We start from the raw sequence: 27,646 nt of genomic DNA, 5'->3' as shown, positions 1-27,646 counted from the left end.
GAGCGTATTTTCTGATTGGAGCGTTTTAAACGTAAGATGGTTGTACATGCTAAAGTTAGGTTTATGGGAGTGGTACAAGAGTCTTATAAAGTAAAACGTGTTGCATGCTATCATTGGGCAACAGAGTGTATATAACTAAGGCGAACTTACTCGGCAGAGAACGAGCGGGTGTAATACCAAGAACGGTTATAGCACGCATTCTTAAATAGCGGCATTTCATGCGTCCAGCACGTTTTTCCGGCAAAATAGATGATAAACTGTCACCATGATTGATGAGAAAGACAAAATTTGTTTTGTCGATTTCGTGCTTATGTCACTTTGGTTTCTGTGCGATTGGTTTACAAATCTATACGATTGGTTTACTTTCAGATTCAAGATTGTTCTATAGATTAGTGCACTGTTAAGGAATATAGGGAAAATGATTTCTTTATATTGGATGGTGGCGACTTTGTTCGCGTTAGCTAAATGCCAAACACTTGTAGAAGTAAGTAGCGTTTTCGTCATGTATGGCGGTGTGTTTATTATATGTTGCTCCAAAACCAGTTGTGGGTCATTTATACATCATAACAATTAAGTACCATATATTCCTAATAAACAATTTGTATATTGATGTTTGTAATACCATGACCATAAGCATTTATACATACAAATATATATAGTAGGGAAAGATGGGACACCTTTTCATTGTATTTTCTCTTTCCATTTGGTAGTAAACAAAGAACATTTACATAATTATAAAACCGCATCCCATGGCCCCCATATACCGTTGTTAATTGTTTAAAACACGATCAGAATATTTGGGTATTATGTGCTAAGGGTGTGCCATCTTCCCCCATCCTACTATAAAACTATATTATACTGTGGAGTAAGATGCGATACCGTTAGTACCTAAAGTCCATGTTTCGTGACCGTGTTTTAACACTACGGTTATATGGTTCTGTAAATATTCTTCGTTTACTACAAAATGGGAGAAAAATGAATAAACATATGTCCCATTTCACCCCGCCATACTATAAATATATACTACTATCAGCCAAGCCAGGAAGACGTGATCAGTTTAACTGTGACGGGGAACGGACGAACATGGATTCCGACAGCAAATTGCGAACCCGTGTGTCGGAATGTCACGTGGGAGAGGATTGGGAACATGGTCAAATTTACAATTGTTGGAGGCAGCGCCGGTTATATTGCCGTTGCAATTTCTTCGGATACGAATATGGTAATTTAACTTTTTTTTTAGTTTATTCCAGTATGTTGTATAAATCTAAGTAACTGTACAATTGCGATTGAATTCTTAAGCACACAAACCGGCGTAGCGAAGATTTGAAAATTACGACAATCTTCTGTTTTTTTATTCAGATAGAAAAATGTCGTATTTTTTTATTAATTGACATAATATCAACCGTTTGTGTAGTCTTTAAGACAATCTTTGCACATGAATACGTTTTCAAATCAAAATGTTACAGTAGTCGTATTTCACGAAACCGCCTATTAATGTGATAGGCTCGACATGAACAAATTACTAATGACGTAATTATTATCACAGGGGCCAGCGGACGATTCTTACGTATGCTCTCGGGCGACACCTACCAGCGAAAATTTGTCTCTTAGCTCGAGTTATTTGACTGGACACGGCCCTCCAGTGGTCGTTGGACCAGTAAGTAATGCTACATTATTTTAAATTTACTTTTCTGAAGACGAGGAATATATTAAACTGAGTATGCTGTGGGGCGCCACGATTGTGCTCGATATACAATGACCAGCAGTTGAGTTGTTCCGCTGGGATATATAAGTAATCGTGGTAATTAACGAGTTATAAAGGAAAATCATGCAACAAATCGAATGTTTATTAAGAGTGTAACATCAAAACCCAAATCTAAATACTGAAGCGTATAAATAAAATGTTAAACTAAAAAATCGTTTATGCTTTATAGGTGAGCGCCGAAAATGTTGTATCGACTGCAATCGTTAACGGGGAAATGGAATGCTCATTCTTTAGAGCACTTGGCGTTACAAAAACAGTCGAAACAACGCCTGCCACATGGAATATTCAAACAACTAACTTTAACTTGCTGTATGCTGAGGGTAATTTGCTCGCGGATGGTAGTCTAACATACCATACTCATCGATTTCATACCAGCCAAGCTTTCACATTGCTGCCACCTCAAGGTATAGCTTATATTTCCACACGGTCATATTTGTTTTGCGACAGTACATGAACAACGTTATCCTTTAAGCCCGGTATTAATTGGCTTCTGCTTAATTTATAAACACCCATTTATAAACAGTTATGAACATTATACGCTCTAATGTATAATCATAGCAGTTTGCTGTAAGATGGGACATGTTATTTTTTTTCGTCCAATTGGATAGTGAACAAAGAATCATTTTTGAAATTATAAATCGTTGTTAATTGTTTAAAATATATTGGATTTAGGTGCTAACAGTATCCCATCATACCCCATTGTAATATATTATATATTATATTCTATATTAAAACAGCCGTTTATACAGAACCCGAGGAGACAACAGCAGCATCTACAACAACTACTATGAGCCCCGATATAAATGCAAGCACTGCCGGTGAACCAAGTAACGGGACTGTAACCGACCATGTGCCAGTGGTGATACCACAAACTGCGGCAACTACAATTGGAATTATTGAAAATACGACGTCCGATGCTTCTGGCACTGTACACAGCGTGTTACTTATGTCACTGCTCACTTTCTTTTCCTGTTTCATCATTTAAAAGAAACGAAGTATTGACCAACAGTTATAGCGTAGAATACTTACTTACACAGTTAGTATTCTATGGTTATAGTCTATGTATCGATGTATTGTACATATAAGCCTATGATTAGCTGTGTCCTCATTTGAGTGGATTTATGAAAATCGCCTTCAATTCAGTGTAAATAGCGCGATGAGATGTATCCACGTTTGCATGTTGTTACACTTTATTATATGATAGTTTAGGTCGTAGTCGAAATTTCCACATCCTAAAACTCACTCACATACGATTGTCTGCCGGTATACCAATATATTACAATAATAAAAATATATATACTGTTGTATTATATTCACAAAAGTGCATAATCTGAAATAAATTTACTAGATTAGACTATTGAAAAAGAGAGAGATTAAAAGAGAAATTTAATGTTTTTGCTATCACGAAACATACCTTTTCGTGGATAATTAACTGCTAACTGCTTCAGATTGGCATATTATTCGTCAAGCCATTTAAAGGGCCTAAACACACCCCAAATGTACTTCGCTTTAATCGATAGAGTGTGTTTTTCTAATTCCAACGACACCTTACTTGTTTTAATCGGTTCTGTACATGGCGCCCTCTATAACAGGCCTGGACACCGTCGGCGCCTCTCTCGAAACTGGAGGCGGATGGTTTTGCAGCGCTTGTACGAATTGTAGACAGTTTTAATGAGTTATTTGACGAATTATCGCATTAGATAGTGTTTGCTCGGAGTTTTAGCAGTAAGTACAGTATGAAAGTTAAATTTTTTTTATTTAGCCTGCGTGTATTATGTGTATGATTGGGGTATGATTGGGCACCAGTGTGAAATCTTAACTGAAGCTATGTTTGTTTAAGACACACAAGCGTTTTAGCAAAACTTTTCTAACTATAAATATTCTCTGAACTACAAGACCTACCACTTATTTTTGAATTTAAGTAGACTACTTGCTTTTCGAAATCCCTTTTTGGCATTTGTTTTTTTGTCATATAATCCTAATATTGATCTCTAGAAGGGGCCTCTGTCCTGCTCTATCAAAAAAAAATTTGAGAAATGATGTATTAGGTAGAATAGCAGGACAGATTGACACAGTCAAGGCAAAAGGCTAATCAAAGTTAAAATAACTTTTCCCTTCTTAAACTGTTGAGTTGCACCAAGTCACATAAATTTAGAAATTGTCATTTGAGTTTATTTTTGGTAACATTGTAATTAAAAAAAAACACATTTACATTTGTACAATAAAAAGATGAGTCAAATTAAAAAGAAATGCTATCCCTTTTGTGGTTTGTATATGCTGGTAAAGGCAATGTCAGTTTTGAAACAGGTTACATGTATAACAAAATGCTTGTATGCAAGATATAGTGAGAAATCATGTGTATGGCTGGTTATGTGACAGGTTGTAAAAGTGGATATGAACTAAGATGCAGATGATAAAACACCAATTTTCTGTTTACCACATGTAACCAATAGAGGTCAAGATGGCTGCAGTCCATTCCAAGGAACAACATATTGTGTGTCCACAAAAAATTGATTCCAACCGCTTAAACAAATATTCCTTCCCTGCTTCCATTATTTCATTTGTAATTTTGTCATCATCCAGTCCAGGAAGATATATCCAGTGTACCTTTATTTGCCATCAAAATTTCAAAGGATTTTCATCATGAATGTTTTTATCTTGCCTTTATAATTATAATTTCTTTTTTGGCTGGACAGATGGCCAAGAATAGCACAGGCAGTTTATTATCCTGTTAATGTTGTGGCAAGCAGCCAAGCCGTACATGCTTCTCACAGACTACAAAAATTCAAATGCAACTGCTTATTTAGTTGGTAAGCTTGTGTATTCTGGTGAGGCACTTGCCGGGGCATTTGATTATTTTTCATCTTCAAGAGCATCATATGAAAGCTCCCCAGTACAAAAACACTGACCAGAATGACTTCCAAGATTGACAACACTGATGACTTGACATTCTTAGGTGAAATATGCAAACATTGGAATCAAGGCAAAGAAATGTGATCTTTCCAGCTGGCGTAATGTGTATCAGTGTATGCAATATGCACCTTGATTGTTTCCTGTAACCCCTGTAGAACAATGCTTGCATTTATCAATAATGCTGAGAGACTTTTGCCTGTGACAATGCAGAGGAACTTTGCCTTGCTGTATAATGTTCTTCTTGTGTGTAATGCTTCTTCTTGCATTTTGAATTCTTGCCATTTTTATAAGCTCTTCCAGTTCTGTATGGACTGGCAGTTGGGCCTTGTAATGCCTTTGCAGTTCTCACCGTTATCTGTAGCGTGATGTCGTTTTGTCAAATAAACTGGGTTGTAACCTGGACTTGTCATAGAGTCATTACTTTTCTGCTGGAGTCGGATTTCTGTTGAGCGAGGTGCGAGTTATGCAATCTGTACGCCAATGCACAAACGGTCGAAACCGTTGTTATGACTATTTCTTGCTGCTTCTTTACCACACCCCCAATAGTTTTAGCCATAATGTTGAAATACATTTGGAGGGCCACAGATTTTGATAAAGATGATTCCAGTGTGTAAGTTAACACAAGGGTTTCAATATTTTTCAACATGTAAGTGACCATTACAGTTTTAAAATAAATAATCCTCACTGTCACATACTTAGAAACATTCTTTAAATAGATAGTGTAAGTCAATTACACCTCACTTAGGTAAAGAACCTACAAAAGAGATCCATAAAATGCCTTAAGTTCATTTTTGAGTGGTATGTACATTTTAAGAAATCTTTGAATTTTGTAGTTTTAAAACACAGTACAGCAGCAGAGCATGTATAATATTACTCCTGGCGATAGACCTTACTTAATTAAAAAACCTTAAGATTAACCTCATGGGTGCGATTGGAAAATCTTACACCGGCGGCCATTCGTTACCGTACTTAAACACAACTATAAATAACCAACTGTCTACTTTATACACATAATACGCGTAAACTGAATAATAAATTAAACATTTATACTGTATTAACTGCTAAAACCACGAGCAAATACTATCTAATGCGATAATTCGTCAAATAACTCATCAAAACTGTCTACAATTCGTACAAGCGCTGCAAAACCATCCGCCTCCAGTTTCGAGAGAGGCGCCGACGGTGTCCAGGCCTGTTATAGAGGGCGCCATGGTTCTGTATAACCAAAGATATTCCAGCTCAAACACCGTGAAATTAAAAAAAACTGATTTGAAAGTTGCGTGGCGAAAAAAATTGAGAAGTGTACTACCCACGTGACAAACACGTCACAAAATTGTTGAAGCGTGGCCGCTCTCATTCAGAAAGGCGAGAGGCAGTGTTTTCAGCGAAAAACGAGAGAACAAAAAAAAAACGCAAAAAAACACAAAAAAACGCAGGTTTCGCTTTTACGAATGAATCAGTCACGTGACTAGTACGTTCCCACGTCACAATCACGGAGCTCGTAGTAAAAAAAAGATAGCGCTAGAGATCACTGTTTGAGGACGAATATCTCCGCCTATACTGGACCAATTTTAATAAGCAAAGTATTTTTAGAATTAATAAAACGGTCGCTTTATGAATTTACCATAAAAAATAAAAGTGACGTGGGGTGTGTTTAGGCCCTTTAACGATATACTTTTGCTTACAAAAAAGAATCGACGGGCTCTTAAGTTAAACATTGTGTCAAAATAAAGCATATATAGCCTAAAGGCTCTATACCAATCTCTTTGCTTATACTAAACTATAGGCACATGGTCCAGCTAAACTCTTGCACAAACCAGGGACGTGAGGGCAAGACTAATTATAGCGTGGTGCACTTAACAAAAGTTGGCAAGAATGAAAGATGAGAGTACCAGCTGTAGGCCTATGTTTCGCATTGCCTAACTTTGGGGTGATAGAAAGAAAAAGGTTATCCAATGGCGAGAATAGATGAAAAAGGCAAATTCAATATGGTGTTCGCTGATGACAACTCGGAACGCGCCAAAACTTAATTGTGCATTGAGGTGTTTTTGCGAGGCTTTGCAGTTATTGGTTTATAAATGCAGAGACAAATATATTGTTTTCTACAGAACATTAGGAGTTATGGAAGCAGCTGAAAGTAATGATGATGTTAATTTGTTTAAAAATATACGATATTACGTTGTTGGCGAGCTACCACAATCGGTAAGTGTGCCTAACTACATTGTCACCAGTAGTATGTTTTTTTTCATATACGATCATTGCATATATTTTCCCTATATTTTGTAGACGAAGGACATTTTATCTAAAGCGAAATCAGAATCCTACTTATCAGCATTAGCAACTCATGTATTGGTGACGAATCCCGATCATTATGAAGTGGAAGCTGCACGAGATATTTGGCAAATTCCCACTGTAACTGTAAGCAATAATGTAAAAAAACGCAATATATCTTAATTAAACATTGTTTGTCTTTCAGCCACGTTGGGTGGAGCTAAGTCACAAGTGCAATACATTGTTACCGTATCCTTTTGTAAAGTAAATCTATTCTCATTATGTGTATAATAATAATAACCAAAATAGTTAAATTTTACAAAACTTTGGTTATGGAAATAAAACGAAACACAGCGACATTCTTATTACGAAGACATAGCTTTAAAAAGTATGCGAAGTTTGCAAGTACTTTGTGTGTTTGTGTTTAATAATTTACCATAATGTAAATTGCCCTGCAAAGAATACAACTCTGAAAGCAAGTTACTCACCTGAATCGGAGTCTACTGTATTACCATTAACTTCATATTTTCCTTAACATTATATCTTTAGAACTAACGGTTTCTCACCAAGTGTAAACCAACTCTTCATCGGTTTTGTTTTTACATTTTCCAACCTTGTAAGAGCAGATAAAGCTTCATTATGGAGTATGGTCACATACCATGGTGGAAAGTGTCAAACAAAGCTTGACAAACATTGTACGCACCTCGTCACAGCTGAACCATCTGGGGTATCCAACACTTGTAGCCTATTGATTAAAATGTTTTATGATTTTTTTTTTTGCAAACTTGAATTTATTTTTTGGCTTTTGATAGTTTTATTGAACTAAAATATTTTTTAAATAGGTAGTGTTTCACTGTGTATAATAGTGTTAGCTTGTCACATAGCAATATATTCAGTTTGAAAGGAGAATGATTTATTTACTGACTAAGCTAAATCATTACAATAACTTTTCCACCGTACAGGCAAAATACACACAATCCCTGAAGCATGAAAATATATCAATTGTAGCTCCAGACTGGATCACAGATTGTATCAAGTTAAACACAAAATGTGACCCAGCATTTTACCATCCCAAGCTAAACACAGTTGCAACAGTAAAACAAGGTAAAAATACGCTGTGGTTTTGGGTTGCCTAATTGGTGCACGTCCAATATGTCCATCTAGTTCGTTATAACAACATAGTGGACATAGCAGACATGCACTGATTAAAGGGAACGGTTATTTTGTAGTTTTTAGAATGTGTCCGTCTGAATTTTGTTCTTTTAAATTAATTTTTACTCGTAGTGCCAGAATCTGAAGTCACCAAAGTTGCTGCGAAAACCAAAGCAATAAAACTAACAACTCCTACTGCAGGTAAATAAAGTAGTGTGGGAAAAGGCGGGACACTGTTTATGCTATTTTTTTGTCCCATTTGGTAGTAAACAAAGAAAATTCAAAGAATTATAAAACTTTATCCTCACAACTCCTATAGACCGCTGCCCGCTGGTAATTGTTTAAAACACAATCACGATATTTGGATATTATGTGCTAAAGGTGTCTCGTCCCACCCTACCATATAAAAAGTTTTATTGTAAACGTATAATAATAATAATCTTTCCTTATTAAATTTATCTTAAAGAAACTCCTTCAAGAATTCAACACCCAACACCACCTGCAACCCAGGTATATATATTACTTTTACCACTTTCAAATTTACACTGTTTAAATAAAAGGATTCAGTTTTGTGTTCTGTAGATTTTAGTTTCGAAGTTAAAATAGCAGGGAATTTAACTGGCTATTGAATATTCACTCAAATGGAACCACAAAATAAATATCCCCAATTAAATCAAAAAAGTTAAAGCAGTGCATTACTTTGTTTTTTTAATTTTTTTTTTACGTACGGGTTAAAAACGAGTTTTATTATGAAAATGCGATTGGCTCATATCAATTTTAAATTAATAGACTTTTGCTGTAAGTAATATACTATATACTGTAAAGTTTAAAACCCTACATCATTTGTTTTACATATTTTATAAAGCAAAAGCAAGTTCCAATCCAAGAACAAGTGATGACAGCTCCTCATTCAAGGTAGAATTAAATGTATATATATTTTTATTGCATTTCTATCACTTATTATTTTGTTCAAAGAAAAACTGGGCACTGTAATCTAGTAAAGTTGTTTGTAAGCAAAAATAACGTTTTCAAATCAAAATCAGTATAATACTCTAAAAAATCTTTTAAAAATATGAAAAAAGAAAAAAAGTTATATAATTTCTTACAAATTTTTCACAACTGTAGTAACCGATCACCAATGAATATCAACAACCCTAAAGTGAAGGCCATGGAAATGCAAAACCAGCAACAGGTAACAATTTAATCAAAATAGGCATTTCTAAATTTAGTCACTTTATACATCAAAGTTTAAAATGTTCTTTGATTTCTGTAGTTTAGCAAGGTTACATAATATACGCCCAGATATATACATACAGAAAATAACCAAAAACATTCAATCGTGGACTTACTAATTGCATTATCTTTAAATTCCTAGATCAAAACAGAACACCAAACAAACCTGCATATGCAACCTGGAGCCAACCAACCAAGGTTAGATCTTTATTTCATCATTCAATTATAACTGAATCTAAAACTTGAGTTAAATGGTCTTTACTTTTTTACATTCATAGAAATGTTATAACAACCAACTCGAACTGGATTAATCTGGTTATTTTAGGTTCCCGATGCAAAACCACCAAATCCCGCCATCTATGGTCCCCGCACACAACATGATGCCTTCAACACATAACTACAACATGATGAATGCTCAGAACTTTGGAATGGTCAATCAACAACAACAACAACAACAACAACAAATGATGATGAGTCCTGGTGATCCAATGATGGCGATGAATCATCAACAGTTCATGATGATGTCCCCTCACGTGAGACCAACCACCCCAAGCCCACGACGTGGTGTAAGTCAATTTTTATAAAACTATTAAAAAAAGGCTATTTAGAACAAGAAGTTCAAAGAACAAATTTAAAAATAGTGTATAAACTTTATTTAAAATAACCTCATGTTTTCGATGCATTCGATTCTGTAAGAGTGAGATCCCATGCCATGGCAGATAAGATGCCCATTTTGATTGCATAAGTGTTCAATTTATGTAAATTAACATGCAGAGTTAATATCCATTAAAACACTTTCCCAGTTACTACCTGCTAGTGCTTTGCATTTAATAAATTCTTTGATTTTAAATCTGTAACTTCTCAATTATAGTCGACCGGTGGTAAAAAGAAGAAGAATGTTCCGCAACAAGTGGCTCGGCCCACCACCCCACACAACATACGACCCCCTCAACATTTCCCACAGAACCAACTCATGTTTTCGCATCAGATGCATCTACAGAATCGAATGCCGGGCAGTGTTGACCACCAAGCGATGATGCAGAGCAGTGATGCCAAACAAAATCTGCAACAACCTGGTGCTGGTATCCCAGGAAGGCATCTAAACCCCGTGGCAATGCAACAAGGGGAGAACTTTCAACTTATGCAGATGCAGCAACAGCAACAACAACAACAACAACAAATGAGAATGAACTTAATGCACCAGACTTCCCCTCGACCCCATGTTAACACCATGGACCAAAAATGGCCACGTACGAGCATGGATCAGGGCTTTGTACCCGGCCACCACCAACAGATGTTCCCCAACCCACAACAACAATCACCAAACCTTGTTTACTCGCAAAACCAAATGATCCGGCAACCAAACCCAACTGTAATGAACACTCAACCAAACCAAATTTCTCACCAGCAACAGCAATACAACAGCATGATGATGAATAGACAGGTAATTTGATAAATACTCTGTTGCTACCAAGAATATAATAATACTAGACCAGGCGTGCCCAACCTTTTTTGACCCAAGATCTACTTTTCAACTAACCAACTGCACGCGGTCTACCAGCTAGCGTCAACGTATGCCGAAATATCTCTTGTATGCGTTTATCCCCTGTATAAGCAACTGCAGCGGTTCAATGAACCATGCTCATGGTTTTAACTTATCAGCAACAAAACTATTTTAATTACTACACAAATTTCAATGACTTCGTTACCAAAACTAACTGAAATGTAACAAACGTCACACATACAATTGTTGCGTCACACGTCATCTTTAGCCGAGCTTAGTTGTGTTTTTGCAGGAAAATCCCTCTCATAGCCCCGTGTACCGTTCTAAAGTGCTGCTCCTGATTTGCTTTTTTTGCCCTACGGTACCGTTTTGCTTTTTTTGCCCTACGGTACCGTTGCGTTGCATATTAAACAAACAGGCTTTGAATACGAATAAACAGGAAAAAATAATCGCCCTCCTATTTAGCGATAAAATGATAGGTCTTGGCTCGTTATCTCTCTGCCATGCTACTAACGTTTGTTGCGATCGCTTGTCGAAAGTCGGAAAGGATCAAAATTTTGGGGAATATAGACTATATTAGATAGTCAAAAATACTTAGTTTGAAGCACAGAGAGTTACTAGTGTACAAATCATGCAGACCAGGTTAAGGAAATTATTGTAAAATAATCGCCATTGTTCCGATTGTTACGTCATAGTAGTCATCATCTTGGATTTTTGCCTGCTGCCGCGCAGGTACGCCCTCTTAACACGGTCCGTGTTTTTTGTACAAAGTATTGATAAAATTAATGATAACGCCACAGCAGATTTTTTGATTTTTTTTATTACACCTGTCGCGGTCGACCTGAGATAGGTCCGCGGACTACCGGTAGACCGTGGTCGACGGGTTGGGCACGCCTGTACTAGACAATAGACATTTCACATCTGGTAAAAGAAAATACCTTTTTTGGAATAAAAAAGAAATATACGGTATATATACTTTGTAACACATTTCTCCACAAGTCTTAAACCAAAAATGCGTTCAAACAAAAGCTGAAAAAATTAACATAAAATACCCGCCCCCCCCCCATCCAGGTGAACCCACAGCAAATGATGTACCAGCAGAGGTCGCCAAACACAATGAACGCGAATCGCTTCCCGACCTCCACCTCGCTCGAGGCAGCGGGCATGTCCGGGATCTCCCCGATAGCTCTGCAGGAAGGTTTAATGAAAGCAGCGCAAACACGTCCCGACCAACCTGCCCTCATCCATCCTAGTTTGCAGGGAACTTTATTCCCCAAAGGTGAAGCTGGTAACAAAATGTTTTACTTCCTAATCTTAATTTTGTTGGAATTATTTAGTGCTTCACTTTTTGCTATATATCCATAAAAATCAGACTTTTTTTTCTCTAGAGAAATAAGAGAAGAATCTGGTTTAAAATTTACAAATAAAAACTGTTTAAGATCAAGGTTTAATTCTCAAGCTTCCTATGTGTTTAGAATTTTATTTTAAAAAATAGATCAGGAATCTATAATCCTCATGTGTGCCTCACAAAGGCTCTTGCATTTATTGATATGTAAACAGGACGCTTTAAACTTCATTTGTCATTCATTAGTGTTTGCAAGTCAGGAATAAATTGAATTCTTCTACTCATTCAGTCCCGCCTGCAGGACAAAACACACCAGGAACAGCCACCAAAAAACGAGGAAAATCGAGGAAAAAAATTGATGGAGGGGAAGAAGAAGTGAAGCCGAGGTCTCGACAGAGAACGACGAAAGCTAAGGTTGGTTTTTAATGAAAATAAATGTTACTGTTATGTTTCTATTAGACAGTGTTTATTGGGTGCACTTTAGCTGATTATAATTTTTTGGTTGTTTTAAATTCTAACAGTTATTTTAGGATTTAAAATAGAAAGGTCAAGAAATTCTATATTGTTTTATTTTTTTACGAAAGAAATTTACGAACTGCAAATTGTCATCTCACATTTATATAATATTTTGACTATTGCAGAATATTGGTTTTTAAAGGGTTTACTGGCACTGCATATGTTTTAATACCTACTGAGTTAAATGGTAAAAATAACATGGGAGTCTATTTAAGTTAGATATTCAAATCATACTGACTTTAAAGAAAACCTGAATTAAGTGTCACTGGTTTTATACTTGCAGTTTTATATTAAAAAACTGTTTATTTAAATACAGTACGCTTGTAAAACGTTATGCCATTTACAACTACCGAGATATAGTAAATGACTGCAACAAAACTGGGACACATTTAACACCCTCTTAATTGTTTTTTAATTACCAGAAAGGGCAAACCATCCAAACACCAATGACACCAACCAATATGATGCAAACCTCACCTGGTGCTCAGTTTACAAACATGCCACAATTTCCATACCAGATGCCTGGTCAAGCAGGTACATGTTTGTTGAACTTCAATGTGCAGATGAAGTATAAGATCAATTTCTGTAATTTGTACTTTTAGAATTTGTGTTCCATAAGTATTGCCCAGAACTTAAAATACGTTCTACTATTTATTTAACTGAAATAGTTTCGCACCAAGATAATATATGATATTCATATCTGCAAGTTTTTTTCCTAGTACCTCCAACTTCACCCGGCCGCGCCCCCCACACTCCCCACCAAGCGATGATGTCACATATGGCGGTTCACCCAGGGAATTTCCCCACCACCCCTCACCCCCCTCATCTACAATCCCCCACAATGCATCAGTATCCACGGAAACCCAATCCCCCCATGATGGCGACATCCAACATTCCCCCCGAAGCTCATCAATGGCCGCCTCAACAGTTCCTTAACACGAACAACAACCCTGAAAGTCCCAAAGTTGCATCTTTGTCTCAAACGCCAATGGTTGATCCTCAGCCACAAGCCAACAAAATGGAATTTCCAGCTAAAATTGCTGAAGAACCAATAGTACCAGCAAGACGACCGTGTATTGACCCACTGGCTTGCCAAATAAAGGAGTTAGACACACGCTACATGTGCAGGGACCCAGCTGTCAAAGGTAACGTCATATCCAATTGATGTTTATAACGTTTAATTCCAAACTATATTTAACACCTATGCATTAATAGTGACGCCCGAGTTGTGTCTTCTTGGTTGTGTGTTTTATATTTTCGAGTACGATGAAGTTTTGACAGACTTGTCGGTCATCGATACGTGGAAGAAGGTTCGTTGATATCTATCTTCATTAGGGCTGTGGAAAAGTTAACGGTTATTGGAACCTGTTCGGTTAAACGCTAACAGAAAGTTCAAGCCGTTTACCGAATTATAACGTCATAAGGCTTACACGTATATCAATATCTGTTTTATTTACACGAAACGCCCGTGTCTGCGTTTATTAATTGGTTCTTCGCGATAAGACAGAGAGTGCATTGTAGCTTTGATCGTGCCCTACAATGGCGATTACATCGTCAATCTTAATTGTTAATACCCACAGCCATAATCTTCATATTTGTTTAATCTAACCTTTTTTAATCTAATCATTATTAGTGTTGTATTTTTTTCTGTTTTAATGTAAATCTGTCAAAAATTATTCATGTATTTCGTTGTCATTTTGTCACTGTATCAATTTATTAAAAATGAATTTTACATTTATGTAAATTTGTTTTTATATTTCTATTAAAATGATATTTTATTTGTTTTAAACTTAATGGTTTTTCTAACATCCTACTATGTTTACAGATGATTGGAAAATATGGTGGAGTTGTAGAGAACACTTACACCTCATCATGTACTCATGTTATTTGTCTCACATGCACAACAGCTTTGTTCAGGTGAGATTATGTTCTTTTCAAAGTTCGAAAATGCTACAGTGATATATTTCATGTAGTGGTATAACACACTTTGTTAGATAGTTAAGTTGAGTGGGGTTTTTAAGGCAGGGATGTTACATCAAATTTAACTATACAGGTTTTACCATCAATGGTTGTTTCTTGTTTTTATATTAGCTATTCAAACTGGTGCTTTTACGACAATCTAACAAAATAAAAATAAACCAAAAACCACTCACACTAAAAAGATATTTAAAATAATTAAACACATTTTACAATCAATGGTTGTTTCTTGTTTTCAAATCAGCCATTCAAACTGGTGCCTTTTCCACAATTCCTGACAAAATGAAAATAAACCACCGACAATAATCAAACAAACACACACATAAAAAATTTGTAAAATAATGTATTGAAATCTCATATGAATATTTGTAAAAAAAATCTCGTATGAATATTTATTACAGACAAGCCCTGATGGAGGGGAAGAGGTGTGTGACAATATATTGGTTGAATGACGTTCTACAGATTCGTAATTTACGAGTTCCATGGTTAGCCCTTCACCTTCCAACTCATTTTTCACATAAATCCAAACCTGCTACAAACCATGTATGTTTTTAGAGAATATTATTCACCAACCAGCTGTTGCATCATTTTCCCTGTTTACTTTTTTTTATTCTTTATGGGTGAGGTCCTTGTTAAGGACCTGGATTTAGGCCAGATTTGGCCAATTACCCCAACACCCGGAAAGCCCATTCAAGTCCTTCTTGCGAGCGGTGCCATTATTTTTATCCTCGTGTGCTTATGAGTTACCATACTTTTTCATCTTTGTGTATGATTTTTATTTGATATAGCTTACAATTCCGACACCCATTAGTGACCGCTGGGTTGGAGCAATGTCCATTAAGTGTCTTGCCCAAGGACACATACGCCGATCAGTTTTAGTACCGCTGCCGAGCATCGAACCGGGGAAACTTTGGTTTCGATACAGGCACCTAAACCACTGAGCCACGGTGCCGGACCAAATTACTTATTGTTAGGGCTATTTTATGTAAGAAAAAATTCAAACTGACCTTTTAGGTGTTTTTTGGGAGGGTAATGGCCAATGTGCACAAAATCTGCACAAAAAAAATGTGCTTTATTGTTGACCTCACCAATATATAATAAAAAAGTGGTGGTATTATTTTAAGTATACTTTTTATAGTTAATGAGTCTATTTGTTTTTGCTGACAAACAACTGTTAATTCTACAGACCATCAGCTACACTGGATTTTACAGCAAAGAGAGAGAACGATTGAAAATGATGGCTTACGTTTGTGGGGCTAAGTTTACTGGTTACTTCAGTAAAAGCAACACGGTTCTTATTTGTAAAAAGTAAACATTTATACTTTGCAGTAAACCAGTAATGTTACTCTGATATAATACGTATCAGAGTAACAATAGGAAAATACTGAATGTTATATAGTAGGGTGGGGGGAGATGGTACACCTATTCATTCTATTTTCTCATCAGATTTGGTAGTAAACAAAAAACATTGAAAGGATTATAAAACCATATTCCCACGACTCGCATACACCGTTGTTAGTTGTCTGAAACGATCAGGATTATTTGGATATTATGGGCTAAAGGTATCCCATCTTTCCCAATTCTACTATATACCATACAAAAAAGGTATAATTAATTATGGTCCAAATAGAAATCTGATAATGGCATTTTACGGCAAATTACCGAATACGAATGCTATATAATTAAGTACGATAACAGTATTGTAAAATAGATATCTGATAATGGCACGCTTATTTTACAGTCCAGATAGTCTAAAGTGTGAGAAAGCAAAAGAGTGGTCAGTGGTTTGTGTATCGCTACGTTGGTTGCGTGACTTACTGCAGAGCGACACAGGGCAGGTTGATCTTCACCAACCTGTATATCAGAAATTTGGTGATGATCTTCAATCTGGGTTGCTCATTGACTTGAATAAAGCGAGAGGTTTGCTCGGTAAGTTTACAAAAGTAGTTAATTTTATTAAGGTAGAAAATTGTGTTTAGAGAAAAACTGTGTGCTTGTGCATAAAAAACTGAAAATAATCCATTTGCACAACTTTAGAAAACTGTTTGGATAGTTAAAGTATCGTGGGTTTAATGTAGATATAGTAGGGTGGAGGAAGATGTATTTTTCTTATCCCATTTGGTAGTAAACAAATAACATTTAAAGAATTCTGAACCATATTCTCACGACTCACATATACCATGCAACTTATTTATTATTATTACATTATATTTCCTAATTCAACTCTTTATTGTAATGTTGTAGAACCATGGAGAAAACCAATTGCTATCACTCCTGAGTGTTTAGCCAAGTCAAGTGTGAAACGGAAATTTCCGTGTCTTCCTCAGAGTCCACTGGTTGCGAAACGAGCAAGACAAGAAGAAAGCTTTGAAGCTCTACCGCGCGTTTGTTTTACTGGTTTCAGTGCTTCCATTACACAGGATTTGACAAAGGTATTAAATATAGCAGTGTGGGGGAAGATGGGACACCTTTAGCACATAATATTCAAACATCTGGATCGTTTTAAACAATTTACAACCGCCTATGGGAGTCGCGAGGATATGGTTTAATAATTCTTTGAATGTCCTTTGTTTACTACCAAAACGGATGAGAAAATGGAATAAAAAGGTGTCCCATCTTCCCCAACCCTACTACATGTATCTTGCATCTAAACGAGTGTTTAAATTGTCTGATTTTTATAAAATTTGTTAGTATATAGTAATAACATTAAAAATGATACAAATATTTAATTCTCGCACAGAAACTGGAATCTCTGAATGCTCAGATTGTCACCACATTAACTCTCTGCACCCACCTTGTGGCTCGAAATATTTCACGTACTGTCAAGTTTCTCTGCTGCGTGTCTTCATGCTCATATGTGGTTACACCACAGTGGATTGAGGATAGCTTCAGAAAAGGAGTTTTGCTGGGTAAGATTGCTTTTATTTCTTTTGTTATACAATACAAATTTCTATTTTCTGCAGACGAGGACAATTATTGGTTATCCGACAAACAAATGGAGGAGAAGTTCAAGTTTACTCTGCAAGGAAGTGTGTTGAAAGCAAAAGCTTCGCCCTTGTTTAAAGTAATTACATGCAATTTAATGCTAGCTGTCTTTTGTCTGCCACATTAGCTAAAACATAACCTTTCAAATAACCTCTATGTGTGCTACATGTCTTGTAAGCTAACACTTGTTGGCTAATATTAATTAAAACTTATTTTAGGATTGCTTGTTCTGTATCACTGAGAAAGTTGTTCCAGAGAAAAAAACAATGAAACAAATCATTGAATGTGCCGGTGGGCGAGTTCTTACACGAATGCCATCAATCTCTGTCCTCAAACATATGAACTCAAGAACGGTCAGTTATCTGTCATGTTCTGCGACCTCTACCTTTTTCTTGTCTAATCAGTTGTAGTTTAAACACTTCTTAAACGGATTTGTATCTTAGTTTTCCTGAAAAACTTATTTAGTTTTGCATTTCCAGTCACCGAACAATCGTGTGTTTGTCGTTTCGTGCAACGAAGATGAGGCAACTTATCTTCCCATTCGAAGAGAAGGAATCCCTGTTTATAATGCAGAGATCGTACTGACCGGTGTTTTAAAGCAGACTATTGACATGGACTCCTACCGCTTGTAGTTGAAAACATTTTATATTTCTTGTGTTAATTGGGACCACAGTGCTTTGAACCTGTTATCATGATTTATGTTCCAGTTTTTCAGTGTTCTTGTTTTCGGACACGCTCTTGTATACAATATGCTTGTACTTTTTCCAAGATCGTAAACAGCAAAATATTATTCAGCTGCCCATAAAATTGGAAATATATAAACAACTGTTATTGATAAGGTTGGAAATATATAAACAACTGTTATTGATAAGTTTGAATGCGAATAAACACCAGCAAAATATTCTTCTGGTTATTTAGTTATTTTATTTGTTTATGGTCCTGCCTCCTTTGTTTTTATTGGTCCACATATTTGCAAATGCAAGAGTTTTCACGTCTTGCCTGCCACTGAAGAATAATCAACAATTGCATGAACAAGTTAAAATTTTCTTTCAAGATTTCTTAAGATAATAAACCAGCGGTCTGTTATCAGGATTCCAATATTTTTCTTGCACCGTTTCAAGTGTCTCTGTTAACTCCAAATCCTGCAATGATAAGCGTATTACACAGCTTAAAATCTGTCAACATGTAATGACATACTTCAGGCAACAATATGTCAATAATCATACCTTATACAGCTCATTTTCTTTGACGAAAATAGTATATTCAGGATAGACATCCAACGCGGTAGGAACCACAGTTCCTTTGGTCGTTTGTTTTTCAACAGTGTTTCGCAGCGCAATGTATTGAGCAACATGATGTACAGTTGCATGAACAGAAGTTTTAATAAACCTGAATAATTTAGCAGATGATGATAATGGTAAACAGTGGTGTTGGTGTAGAGTTATTGTACTGACCTGACAGTTTGTTCAACTTTGGAACCGGTTTGATCCGGATGTGGATGTAACTCAAGTTCAACAGACAAGGCAGCTTGTGGCGCTTCTTTTTTAACAGATTGCTTTTCAACTGAAGCTGAATTTGAGCTTGTTTCTATGCATGTAAAGCATGAGTTAGTATGGGCATTTTTTATGTTAAATGTAACTTACTTTATCCTCGCATGGCCGGAAATTGATAGTCATTATCACAAGGGTGTTCATACACCTCGTGCCAGCTTACGAGTTACCATGTGTGTTACTTTTCGGTGGGTGTTAATTTTTTTTTAATGCATGGCTGATAATTTGGATAACCCATTAGTGACCACTGGGTTGTAGCGATTGCCGTTAAGTGTTTTCCCAAGAACACATACGCCCACAACGGTAGAAGCTACTAGCCTGGAACCCATTACCGCACTAACCACTTTGCCAATGCGCCGAACTGTATGTTAGATTTTAAAATATCAGTAAAAATAAACAATTTACCAGGAACAGGAGACGGAGCACCACTGGTGGTTGTGACGGTAGTTTCTTCTGTTGTTTCAGAAATTTTTCGTTTTTTATTGACAGGTGGTGAATTAGAAACATCGGATTCTGTTGAAACAAATAAATGAAAGAATGTTACTTACATTTGACAATTTGAACACTTTGTTAGTGACAACCTGGTAAGAGAAATTAGTAATATCAATATGTACCTTCACAGGCACCTAACGTGTCATACAGGAATTTGGAACATTGCCTATTAATTGCTCCACAATGAAGTAAACAAACGCAAACGATTTATGTATTTTATAAAATATAATAGTTGATATTTGTAACTATGAGTTTGCCTAACCTGGATAATCAAAACTTAGGCGCCTATGTGTACTTTACACATATAGTAGCGAATTAGGTCATAGACTAGGTATTGCTACTCTCTGGTTACAAGGCATACCTTCGAATCATTTTATGCCAAAGTAAAATATAAAATCTTGATACTTAAACTACTTTTTTCACCTCTTTCTTCAGATGTCCTCACAGATGAATGTGTTTGTGAAGAGGAATCATTATTCTCCTTCTCTCTGCTTAAACCACTATTAGTATCGCCATTAGAAGCCCCTGTTGTAGGTTGTGTTGTGGTTGGTGTACTGATGTCTTGCTTTTTCACTTTCTGCAACCTACACACAAAAAAATGTATTTTTTTAAAAGTTTCACTGCATAGTGCATACCACTATAAACTAACGAATGTCCATGACTGTCCATGCAAAATGTCTGACACAAAAATAAACAGAATGTTGAAGAAAATTGCAAGTTGCTCAAATTAATTTTAGAAAATAATGATTTATAACAGTATTTGTTGAAGTGGCAATTACAGACCTACTAGCGGCTTGAGATTTTAGACCTTCTTCTATACTGGCAGTTAAAGCAGCTTGGTTGTGATGGCGGGTTATATTCTGGAGGACTTTAGCTTGGTGTGCTTCATACTCATCTCGCGATGGGTATATTTTTGCAATGAGAGCATCAAAGTTTGGATCGGGACGAAGGGATCTTCTCGACACCAACTTTTTACGACATGTTGGACACTCCTTGTTTCTAAAGTTACATGATAAATATCATACATTAAGCAGGTTTTGCTATTGCTATGTAAATTTTGTAAAAAAAATATCGGCCATTATAGATAGTATTTTTTTAATAAAAAATCGTCAAAAGATGGTTGGGCCTTGGTGGTTTTTTTATTGGACCTATACGATTGATTATCAGATAAGATTCGCATACACCACATTTCATAAAAGAAATATATGTATATATAGAGGCTACTCCATTCTTTCCAACACACAAAAACCTTTTACTTTAAAAAACCATGGCCCTAAAAATAAATGATACACATTTATCCTTGTTTAATAGTGCCTCAATTCATAATTCTCAAAAACGGTGTCTTATCCACATAGCAGAAACATCAGGTCCCAAACCTGTTGTCCTCTAGTTAATAGGTAAGCTTTTTATCCACACCCAGGCAATTGTTTTATACGTTTAAGAAATACATAACTTACATTTATAATTCAACTTATATAAACGTAGTAGAATTTTTATACTGACCCACTCCGTAAAGCAGTTGTTATGCACTCGGAACAAAATCTATGGAGGCATTCCTTGGTGGTCATTGTGTTTCTCAGCATGTCCAGACATATTGGACACATCAATTCACTGTGTAAACTTCTTGGTGAAACAGCAATTTCTGTGTTGTCTGTTATTACCTCCTACAAACAAATTTGTTGTTTTATGAAATTTAAAACAAATTTTGATAACTAAGCCATTGGTACATTAATTGTGATACCTACTGTTGCGTAGGTATTTGCCTAATGATCGACTAAAGTGGCGTTTTTTATATTCCATGTAAAGATTACACAGATTTGACATAAATCTTTATGTATAACATAGTTAAGGTTGACAGTAATTTGCATATATCACCACTCTTTAGAAAATATAGACAGGCAACTGAAAGGTTAATTACACGACCCACAAATCCTAATTATTTTACCTGTGGAGTACGTTGTAGTTCATACGGGGTAAGCTCCCACGTTTTGTTTGTTTGCACACACGAAGTGTTGTTACTTTGTGACATAACGATGTACGTTATACTAAGAAACTTTTAACTAACTTTGGTCTTTACCTAGAATGAGTAGAGTAAGTTAAGCGCGATTAGTTTTAACCAAATTCGATATTAAATAGAAAAGGGCTTATCAATTTCACCTTAGATAAGGGTATATATAGCAACACACGTCACACTCGTCCTCACTATCCATACTTCAGTCATACGCTAAATGTTGCATTAAAGATTAACCCTTATTTTACTTTATCAACAAACTGTTGTCACAAAAGTTATCGAATCACCGCGTATATGATTACCCACATTCTGTTTCGACAATGTCGGAAATCGTAGGTAATGTCTTGATTGTTTCTTGTGCATTTACAAACAAGAGAGCCTGAAATCGCCGATGCGGACAATTACTACTTTTACTATTCTGTTTGGTTACGTTCAAATGTTAAGTAAAAAGATAACCAGTTTCAAAATCACCTACCATTGAAACTTGACAATAAACTCGTCCAATAAAAATCTTCTTTGAAGAGCATCCATACACATAACGTATTTCAGTAGTAAATAGGAAAACTAACGCAACAAAGTTAAAATTTTACATTGAAGTTGTATTTTATTGAGAAAGGCAGCGTTAAAAAACACATCTCATAATACAATACTGCAACACGCAAAGAGCAGAATGTAAAAGAAAATGATTAAAACAACTGCAAAGTACAAAAAGTTATGAATGTGTGAAATACGAGGCAGTTTCTTCTAAGCGACTTCTTACAAATCGATCAATAACTGCGAAAATATCTTTACATCCATTTGTTACAGCATCCACTAATTGACCCAACTCATCTTGATGAATCCTGAAAGTTCGGCAGAAAAGAACAACACAAAAGAATATGGTTAGGAATTTAGGATATAAATAAAGAGTATTTATATAGTAAACAATGGTAACAGTTCATTGGTAACAAAAACAATAGTAACAGTTTTTCATATTACCTGCCATTTAGTTCTGAATAAATGATTTGGTCAAGTTTGGGCATGATTGCAGCAGAGAATTCAGCACATCCAGCTAATTCTTCCACATGATTGATATCAATGAGTGAAGTTTCCTTAGTTAAACTTGCTGAACAAGCACATACATAATCCTGTATAGTGGTTATAAATGTGTTGACAGTATGAATGCTAGTTTGTAAAGTGTTTATTTAACCAACTTTACATAGTTAAAACTATACTATTATTTTAATTAAACGCACTGGGTACTAATTAGCAATTGAAGGTATAGTAACAACATAATATATCCTGCCATATTAAGTAGAACTGCTAAATAAACAATGTTTAAAATTCACTATTTATAAAATTGCTTGGGCAAAAATAAAAGAAATAAATGCACTAAACAGTTTCGGCAGAAGTAGGTAGATGAATATATGGAATTTAAAATATTGTAGAAGCTTACTTTCATAGCTATACCAGCATCAATGAGAGCAAGTGTAGCAGCATTAACACAAGCACAATACAAGCTACCATCAGAGTGAAGTACTTGTAGGTAAATGTCAATTTGTGATCTACAAATACAATACATCAGAATTTAAAAATTACTGATCACACTTCTATGAAATTAACTAATTCAAAGAGAATCAGCTTATAAAGAACAATTAAGTTGTGTACTTTTGACGAAAATACAACTGTACAGCAAAACTTCATAAAGTAAACAGAATAACAAGCACTGATGATGCAGCAAGTGCACTACACAGTGTTATAAGTGGTGCTTTTACAACTTACCTTGGATATAACTGTGTACGAACTGCTGCTTCAAATGTTTGTTTTATATGGGCCGACATATCCTTTCCCTTTCGATCGCCACGGGATCTTTTCTTTCGCTCTGCTGAGCTAAACATTGCTTGACTAAACTCACAGTTGATAAAACATTTGTCCAAGCAAACCTAAAAAAAAGATTTTAAATTTTACTTGCAAATCAAAAAAAATTAGGCTAACTATTTTTTTAATTATTTATATATAGAGGTCAACCGATATATCAGTTTACAATATTATCGGCCGATATGTACGTTTATCGATATTCAGTATCGGTAAAAAACCACTTGATAAGAGTTCAACGTCAATCATGTGTTTCCTATTTTCGTACGAAAGCAGCACATGAGAGAAATAGTTAGCTTAACTTTATAATTTATACTTTAAGAACATGCAGACCACTATTTTTCTCTACTATAAATTGTAAGATCTTGAATACAGCAATTAATTTTAACTAGGCCTACTGGTCATTCTATGTTTCCTTATAGTGTCAAATATATATATAGGTAAAATTGATATCGCATATCGGTAGTTACATACAAATATATATTAATCTCTAGTTATATATAAATATATAATAATGGATATACATAATAATAATTAATAAATAAACAAAATTAAAAAAACATTAAAAAACAAATATCAAAAGTATTTAATTAAAAAAAACACTTTAATATATTGTCATCTAAGATGACTAACATGTTTATTAAATATTGGTAGTGGTAAAAATGTCATACCCTACTCCTCATGTTATTTGATGCCTCATGTGGACCATATATGGCAGCAAGAACCTAGATGAAAGTAAATTAAACTGTATATTTATAACAAACAAACTACTTTTATAAAAATAAGCACATATATATAGTAGTGTCTGATACGATGGAGGATTTTTCTCTTTTATTGTCCCAATGATTTGGTAGAAAAGAATATTTACAGAATGGTATAACCGTAACTCTGCAACTGTAAAAGATCGTTGTTATTTTTGCAAAACATGATCGGGAAATATCGGTTTTAGGTGCTAATGGTATTGCAATTTACTCCACAGTAGTATACGCTATTCTAAAACAATCTTTATTTGATTTGCATACGTAGTTGTCATCAAAAATGTTTCTATTGGCAATGTTCTTGCTTAAATATGGACTTACTTTGGTATTACCCTGTTCAATATAAGCAGAACCATCAGCCTGTGTAAACACACCCATGTTACATCTTACTCTTCTTAATTCACTTGGCTTTCTTCCATCAAACCTATAGCCTTCATCCGATATTAACTCAAAGCCCGCCATTCTGCTTATTAATACAGAACTTTATAACTATACCATGTTAACTGTCTGAAGACAAACAATAGAATGAAGCTGATGTTACCACGTGCACAAATTATACAGTCCATAAAATTTGTAAAGTAGCACAGAACGTGCACAACGAAAAATCATTAAACTGCAAATGAAATATAATCAATACGCTTATCTACCCAATAAGCTACATCAAGTTTATGTCAGTCATTCAACTTTCGACATAAAACCATCATAAATTTGATTAAAATCCCACAACAGAAATGTTCACGAAAGTACCAGCTCCTGCTACCGTATTACAAATTTGCCTAAACCCATGTATAATATCTGAATAGTGAATCATAAATAAACTATGAAGACACAATGCAATAAATGGAAAAAATCACATACTAATGAGGACATGAGATTAACAAATAAAACAAATTAACAAAATATATATAAATGTGAGATGACAGTTTGCAGTTTTTATTTTTTTAAATGAAATCCTGTAAAATTCCATGACCTTTCTATTTAAAATCTTGAAACATCTGTTAGAAGTTGAACTGATTAATGCCAGCTAATGACACCAACACCACATAGTTTTTTAACAACTAAGTTGAAAAGTTTCCAAACACCATTTTCAGTTTATGATTGCACAAAGTTGTCCGTTGGATTCATTTTTCCGACGTTTATTTGGGAGTCGATGATTTGCATCAATTCGTCCACACGAGGCACTCTTCCTGATTTCAGCTTTGACCAGATTGTGACGTCATTTAGTAATATTTCAAACGCACCAGTAGATGTGAGTTGAGTTTCAATGGCGTTGGACAAAAAGAACAACATTATGCAAGCGTAAATCATATTTTCACGCGCCCAGTGATAAATCTGAGGCGTTTCCATGCCAACTTTTTCGAACGGGTTGACACCAGTGAGAATACAACCAATCAACATAAACTTAATTACAGACAATACCATAGCAGCCATTTGGTTAAACTTAGGGGGTGGGTAGTTCCCCCCATCAATGCGTACCTCCGAATAGCGCTGATTAATAATCTGCGCATATTCTTCGAAGGCACGACGGTAACCTCAGGATTGGCAGATAAGAAACTTGACCACTGGTACAGTGAACTGGTTTTTCAGTTTTGGTATAGGAGCATCTTCACTTGCACTGCCAGCTTCAACTTCCACGTTACGACTCAAGTCTTTCCATGACATAAAAATTGCACCGACTATAAATAAACTCACAAGGCTAAAATTGGCCATGCTGCAATAAGAATAACAGTCGTTCAAAACCCAGTGCGAAAATGAATTAAAAATTTATGTCCATTTTAGATAATGTTGTATACGACGTAGTATAAAACATAAAACAAAACTGTAACTAAAGTATACTGTTAATATTTATTATATATATATAATGGCCATAGCCCATAGCCTTATTAGCCTATAAATATAAATTATAAATATATTTATACAAAATATTCCCAAAGACTGACGTGTTGTTGCCAATTGTACAAAAAATAATCGCTGTAAAATGTCAATCTATTGCATCATAAATTCATATATTGTAAGCAGAACTACAACACGCTTGCGCTAAAACATTTTGCCCACAAAAGAAATGCTGAGTCATAGTTGATTAGTCATTACTTTTCTGCTATAGAAACATGGCGCCCTCTATAACATGGCGCGTTATAGAGGGCGCCATGTATAGAAACAATAAAGTAATAAGAGAGCGTAGCTCTAATGGGTTGACACGTTTTTTATCATTTGTCTCAGAACAGCATAGAGAGCCGACACCCCTACGCCACAGCGGTAAGCTAAGACTTAGTGACCAAGCTGACAAACAAAACTCAGCTTAAACCACACTATACAACGTTCAGAATGGCTCAATGTCCAAAACCGAGCAAAAGCGAAGACTTTCATAATGGGTTTAAACAAACTTGTGAGGTTTTGTTTGCGTTTTTCTTCTGTGACAATGCGTAAAATTGCTTATATTTACCTTAACTTACATTCTCTGCAAATATAAAACAAAATTACCCCTCTTAAATGATTAAAATGTCACAAACAAACCGCTTCTACCTCCCGTGTTTACCTTTTTCGATACAGAAAACAAAAAAAACATGTTTTTCAGACTTTCCAACTTTTAAATTTGTTTTTGATACCAATTTTCCTTAAAAATTACCGAAAACATGTAATTCCATTTCCATACATACCTACTGCCGTGTTATTTTGGACACAAACTATGGTCCAATTTGCCCTTTACGTAACAATGGGTTGGACTCAGTATTTCCAAGGCCTGGTCACTGCTACGATTGGCGTATGTGGTCTTGGGCAAGACACTTAACAGCAATTGCTTCAACCCAGTGGTCCCTGGGTAGTTCAGATTGTCAGCAATACAAAAAAAACTATATTTAATAAAGTTACATGTAAGTGGTAACTCGTTATTGGCGCAAGGTATATAAAACAGAATATATATCAGAACATATATCCGTGTTGTAACGACCGTCGCCTTTCGTCCACCCGAGGTTAAATTATTTATTTTGGAAACTAACGAAACATCGTGACAGAAAAAAAGTTCGTACCGGCTTCAATCAGCCGTACAAAGAGGTGCTGCGAATGAATGAATTATATTTATTTAGATTTTCGGTCACGACGAGTATCGTAACTTTAAAACAACAGTGGATGAAACACGCTTATTGATAAAACAGAAAAAGAAATAACGTTCACCGTTACACACTACAGACAATACAAAGTAAATTAAAGTAAACATGGCACACATGGCGCCATTGTACTACAACATACGTCAAAGAAAATAAAAAAAATGTCTGTCAGGAAATAAACGTTTCAACGTCTTAGTTATGCCGTTAGCCTAATTC

The 27,646-nt window shown here is 35.4% G+C and overlaps 5 protein-coding genes across 8 annotated transcripts; 2 read left to right on the top strand and 3 right to left on the bottom strand.

The window, feature by feature from the left end:
* The first annotated feature begins 323 nt into the window (after positions 1-323).
* Positions 324-3,086, top strand: LOC149738516 (ferric reductase 1-like). Its single transcript, XM_089875099.1, has 5 exons — positions 324-484; positions 1,034-1,219; positions 1,547-1,657; positions 1,935-2,169; positions 2,515-3,086. Exons 1-5 carry the CDS (start codon positions 419-421, stop codon positions 2,748-2,750), a joined length of 834 nt encoding a protein of 277 aa, XP_089731225.1. The 5' UTR covers positions 324-418; the 3' UTR covers positions 2,751-3,086.
* Positions 3,087-6,703: 3,617 nt separating this feature from the next.
* LOC149738515 (PAX-interacting protein 1-like) lies at positions 6,704-18,562 on the top strand. Of its 4 annotated transcripts, none has more exons than XM_089875087.1 (26): positions 6,704-6,880; positions 6,965-7,096; positions 7,155-7,198; positions 7,499-7,676; positions 7,912-8,053; positions 8,234-8,302; positions 8,568-8,611; positions 8,967-9,016; positions 9,227-9,293; positions 9,477-9,532; positions 9,660-9,900; positions 10,206-10,778; positions 11,910-12,117; positions 12,485-12,597; positions 13,122-13,233; positions 13,419-13,844; positions 13,915-14,009; positions 14,525-14,616; positions 15,078-15,219; positions 15,863-15,984; positions 16,418-16,605; positions 16,921-17,108; positions 17,417-17,585; positions 17,640-17,740; positions 17,880-18,014; positions 18,141-18,562. In XM_089875087.1, exons 1-26 carry the CDS (start codon positions 6,800-6,802, stop codon positions 18,291-18,293), a joined length of 3,921 nt encoding a protein of 1,306 aa, XP_089731213.1. In that variant the 5' UTR covers positions 6,704-6,799; the 3' UTR covers positions 18,294-18,562. The 4 variants fall into 4 exon arrangements, with proteins under 4 accessions (XP_089731213.1, XP_089731212.1, XP_089731210.1 ...); XM_089875086.1 differs by having other exon boundaries at positions 11,910-12,126; XM_089875084.1 differs by having other exon boundaries at positions 11,910-12,126; positions 12,473-12,597.
* On the bottom strand, positions 15,075-21,811 carry LOC149738514 (E3 ubiquitin-protein ligase RING2-like). The gene is made up of 8 exons (XM_089875096.1): positions 21,649-21,811; positions 21,207-21,367; positions 20,487-20,702; positions 20,127-20,287; positions 19,617-19,724; positions 19,116-19,248; positions 18,888-19,050; positions 15,075-18,803 (listed from the first exon to the last, which is right to left on the bottom strand). The coding sequence occupies exons 1-8, from the start codon at positions 21,730-21,732 to the stop codon at positions 18,711-18,713; spliced, it is 1,119 nt and encodes a 372-aa protein (XP_089731222.1). The 5' UTR covers positions 21,733-21,811; the 3' UTR covers positions 15,075-18,710.
* A 487-nt stretch (positions 21,812-22,298) lies between these two features.
* On the bottom strand, positions 22,299-24,835 carry LOC149738513 (exosome complex component RRP41-like). The gene is made up of 6 exons (XM_089875100.1): positions 24,648-24,835; positions 24,240-24,293; positions 23,476-23,636; positions 23,150-23,258; positions 22,693-22,841; positions 22,299-22,556 (listed from the first exon to the last, which is right to left on the bottom strand). Exons 1-6 carry the CDS (start codon positions 24,786-24,788, stop codon positions 22,427-22,429), a joined length of 744 nt encoding a protein of 247 aa, XP_089731226.1. The 5' UTR covers positions 24,789-24,835; the 3' UTR covers positions 22,299-22,426.
* LOC149738512 (thioredoxin reductase-like selenoprotein T) lies at positions 24,833-26,067 on the bottom strand. Its single transcript, XM_089875103.1, has one exon. It carries the CDS (start codon positions 26,034-26,036, stop codon positions 25,419-25,421), a length of 618 nt encoding a protein of 205 aa, XP_089731229.1. The 5' UTR covers positions 26,037-26,067; the 3' UTR covers positions 24,833-25,418.
* Positions 26,068-27,646: the final 1,579 nt, after the last annotated feature.

This window comes from Ciona robusta, chromosome 3 (assembly GCF_009617815.1).
Source record: "Ciona robusta chromosome 3, ASM961781v2".
Lineage (NCBI taxonomy): Eukaryota > Metazoa > Chordata > Ascidiacea > Phlebobranchia > Cionidae > Ciona > Ciona robusta.
This window is presented reverse-complemented; position numbering and strand designations above follow the sequence as displayed.

Excerpts from the sequence above, each read along its gene's own strand:
- LOC149738516 (XM_089875099.1), top strand. The coding sequence starts at position 419 with ATGATTTCTTTATATTGGATGGTGGCGACTTTGTTCGCGTTAGCTAAA. Across the intron at positions 485-1,033 it reads AATGCCAAACACTTGTAGAA|CCAAGCCAGGAAGACGTGAT; the intron begins GTAAGTAGCGTT and ends TACTACTATCAG. Across the intron at positions 1,220-1,546 it reads TTTCTTCGGATACGAATATG|GGGCCAGCGGACGATTCTTA; the intron begins GTAATTTAACTT and ends TTATTATCACAG.
- LOC149738515 (XM_089875084.1), top strand. The coding sequence starts at position 6,800 with ATGGAAGCAGCTGAAAGTAATGATGATGTTAATTTGTTTAAAAATATA. Across the intron at positions 8,054-8,233 it reads AGTTGCAACAGTAAAACAAG|TGCCAGAATCTGAAGTCACC; the intron begins GTAAAAATACGC and ends TTTTACTCGTAG. Across the intron at positions 8,303-8,567 it reads ACTAACAACTCCTACTGCAG|AAACTCCTTCAAGAATTCAA; the intron begins GTAAATAAAGTA and ends TTTATCTTAAAG.
- LOC149738514 (XM_089875096.1), bottom strand. The coding sequence starts at position 21,732 with ATGTCACAAAGTAACAACACTTCGTGTGTGCAAACAAACAAAACGTGG. Across the intron at positions 21,368-21,648 it reads AACTACAACGTACTCCACAG|GAGGTAATAACAGACAACAC; the intron begins GTAAAATAATTA and ends ATTTGTTTGTAG. Across the intron at positions 20,703-21,206 it reads ACAACTGCTTTACGGAGTGG|AAACAAGGAGTGTCCAACAT; the intron begins GTCAGTATAAAA and ends ATGTAACTTTAG.
- LOC149738513 (XM_089875100.1), bottom strand. The coding sequence starts at position 24,788 with ATGGCGGGCTTTGAGTTAATATCGGATGAAGGCTATAGGTTTGATGGA. Across the intron at positions 23,637-24,239 it reads CAAATAACATGAGGAGTAGG|GTTTGCTTGGACAAATGTTT; the intron begins GTATGACATTTT and ends TCTTTTTTTTAG. Across the intron at positions 22,842-23,149 it reads ATGCTGGTATAGCTATGAAA|GATTATGTATGTGCTTGTTC; the intron begins GTAAGCTTCTAC and ends ACCACTATACAG.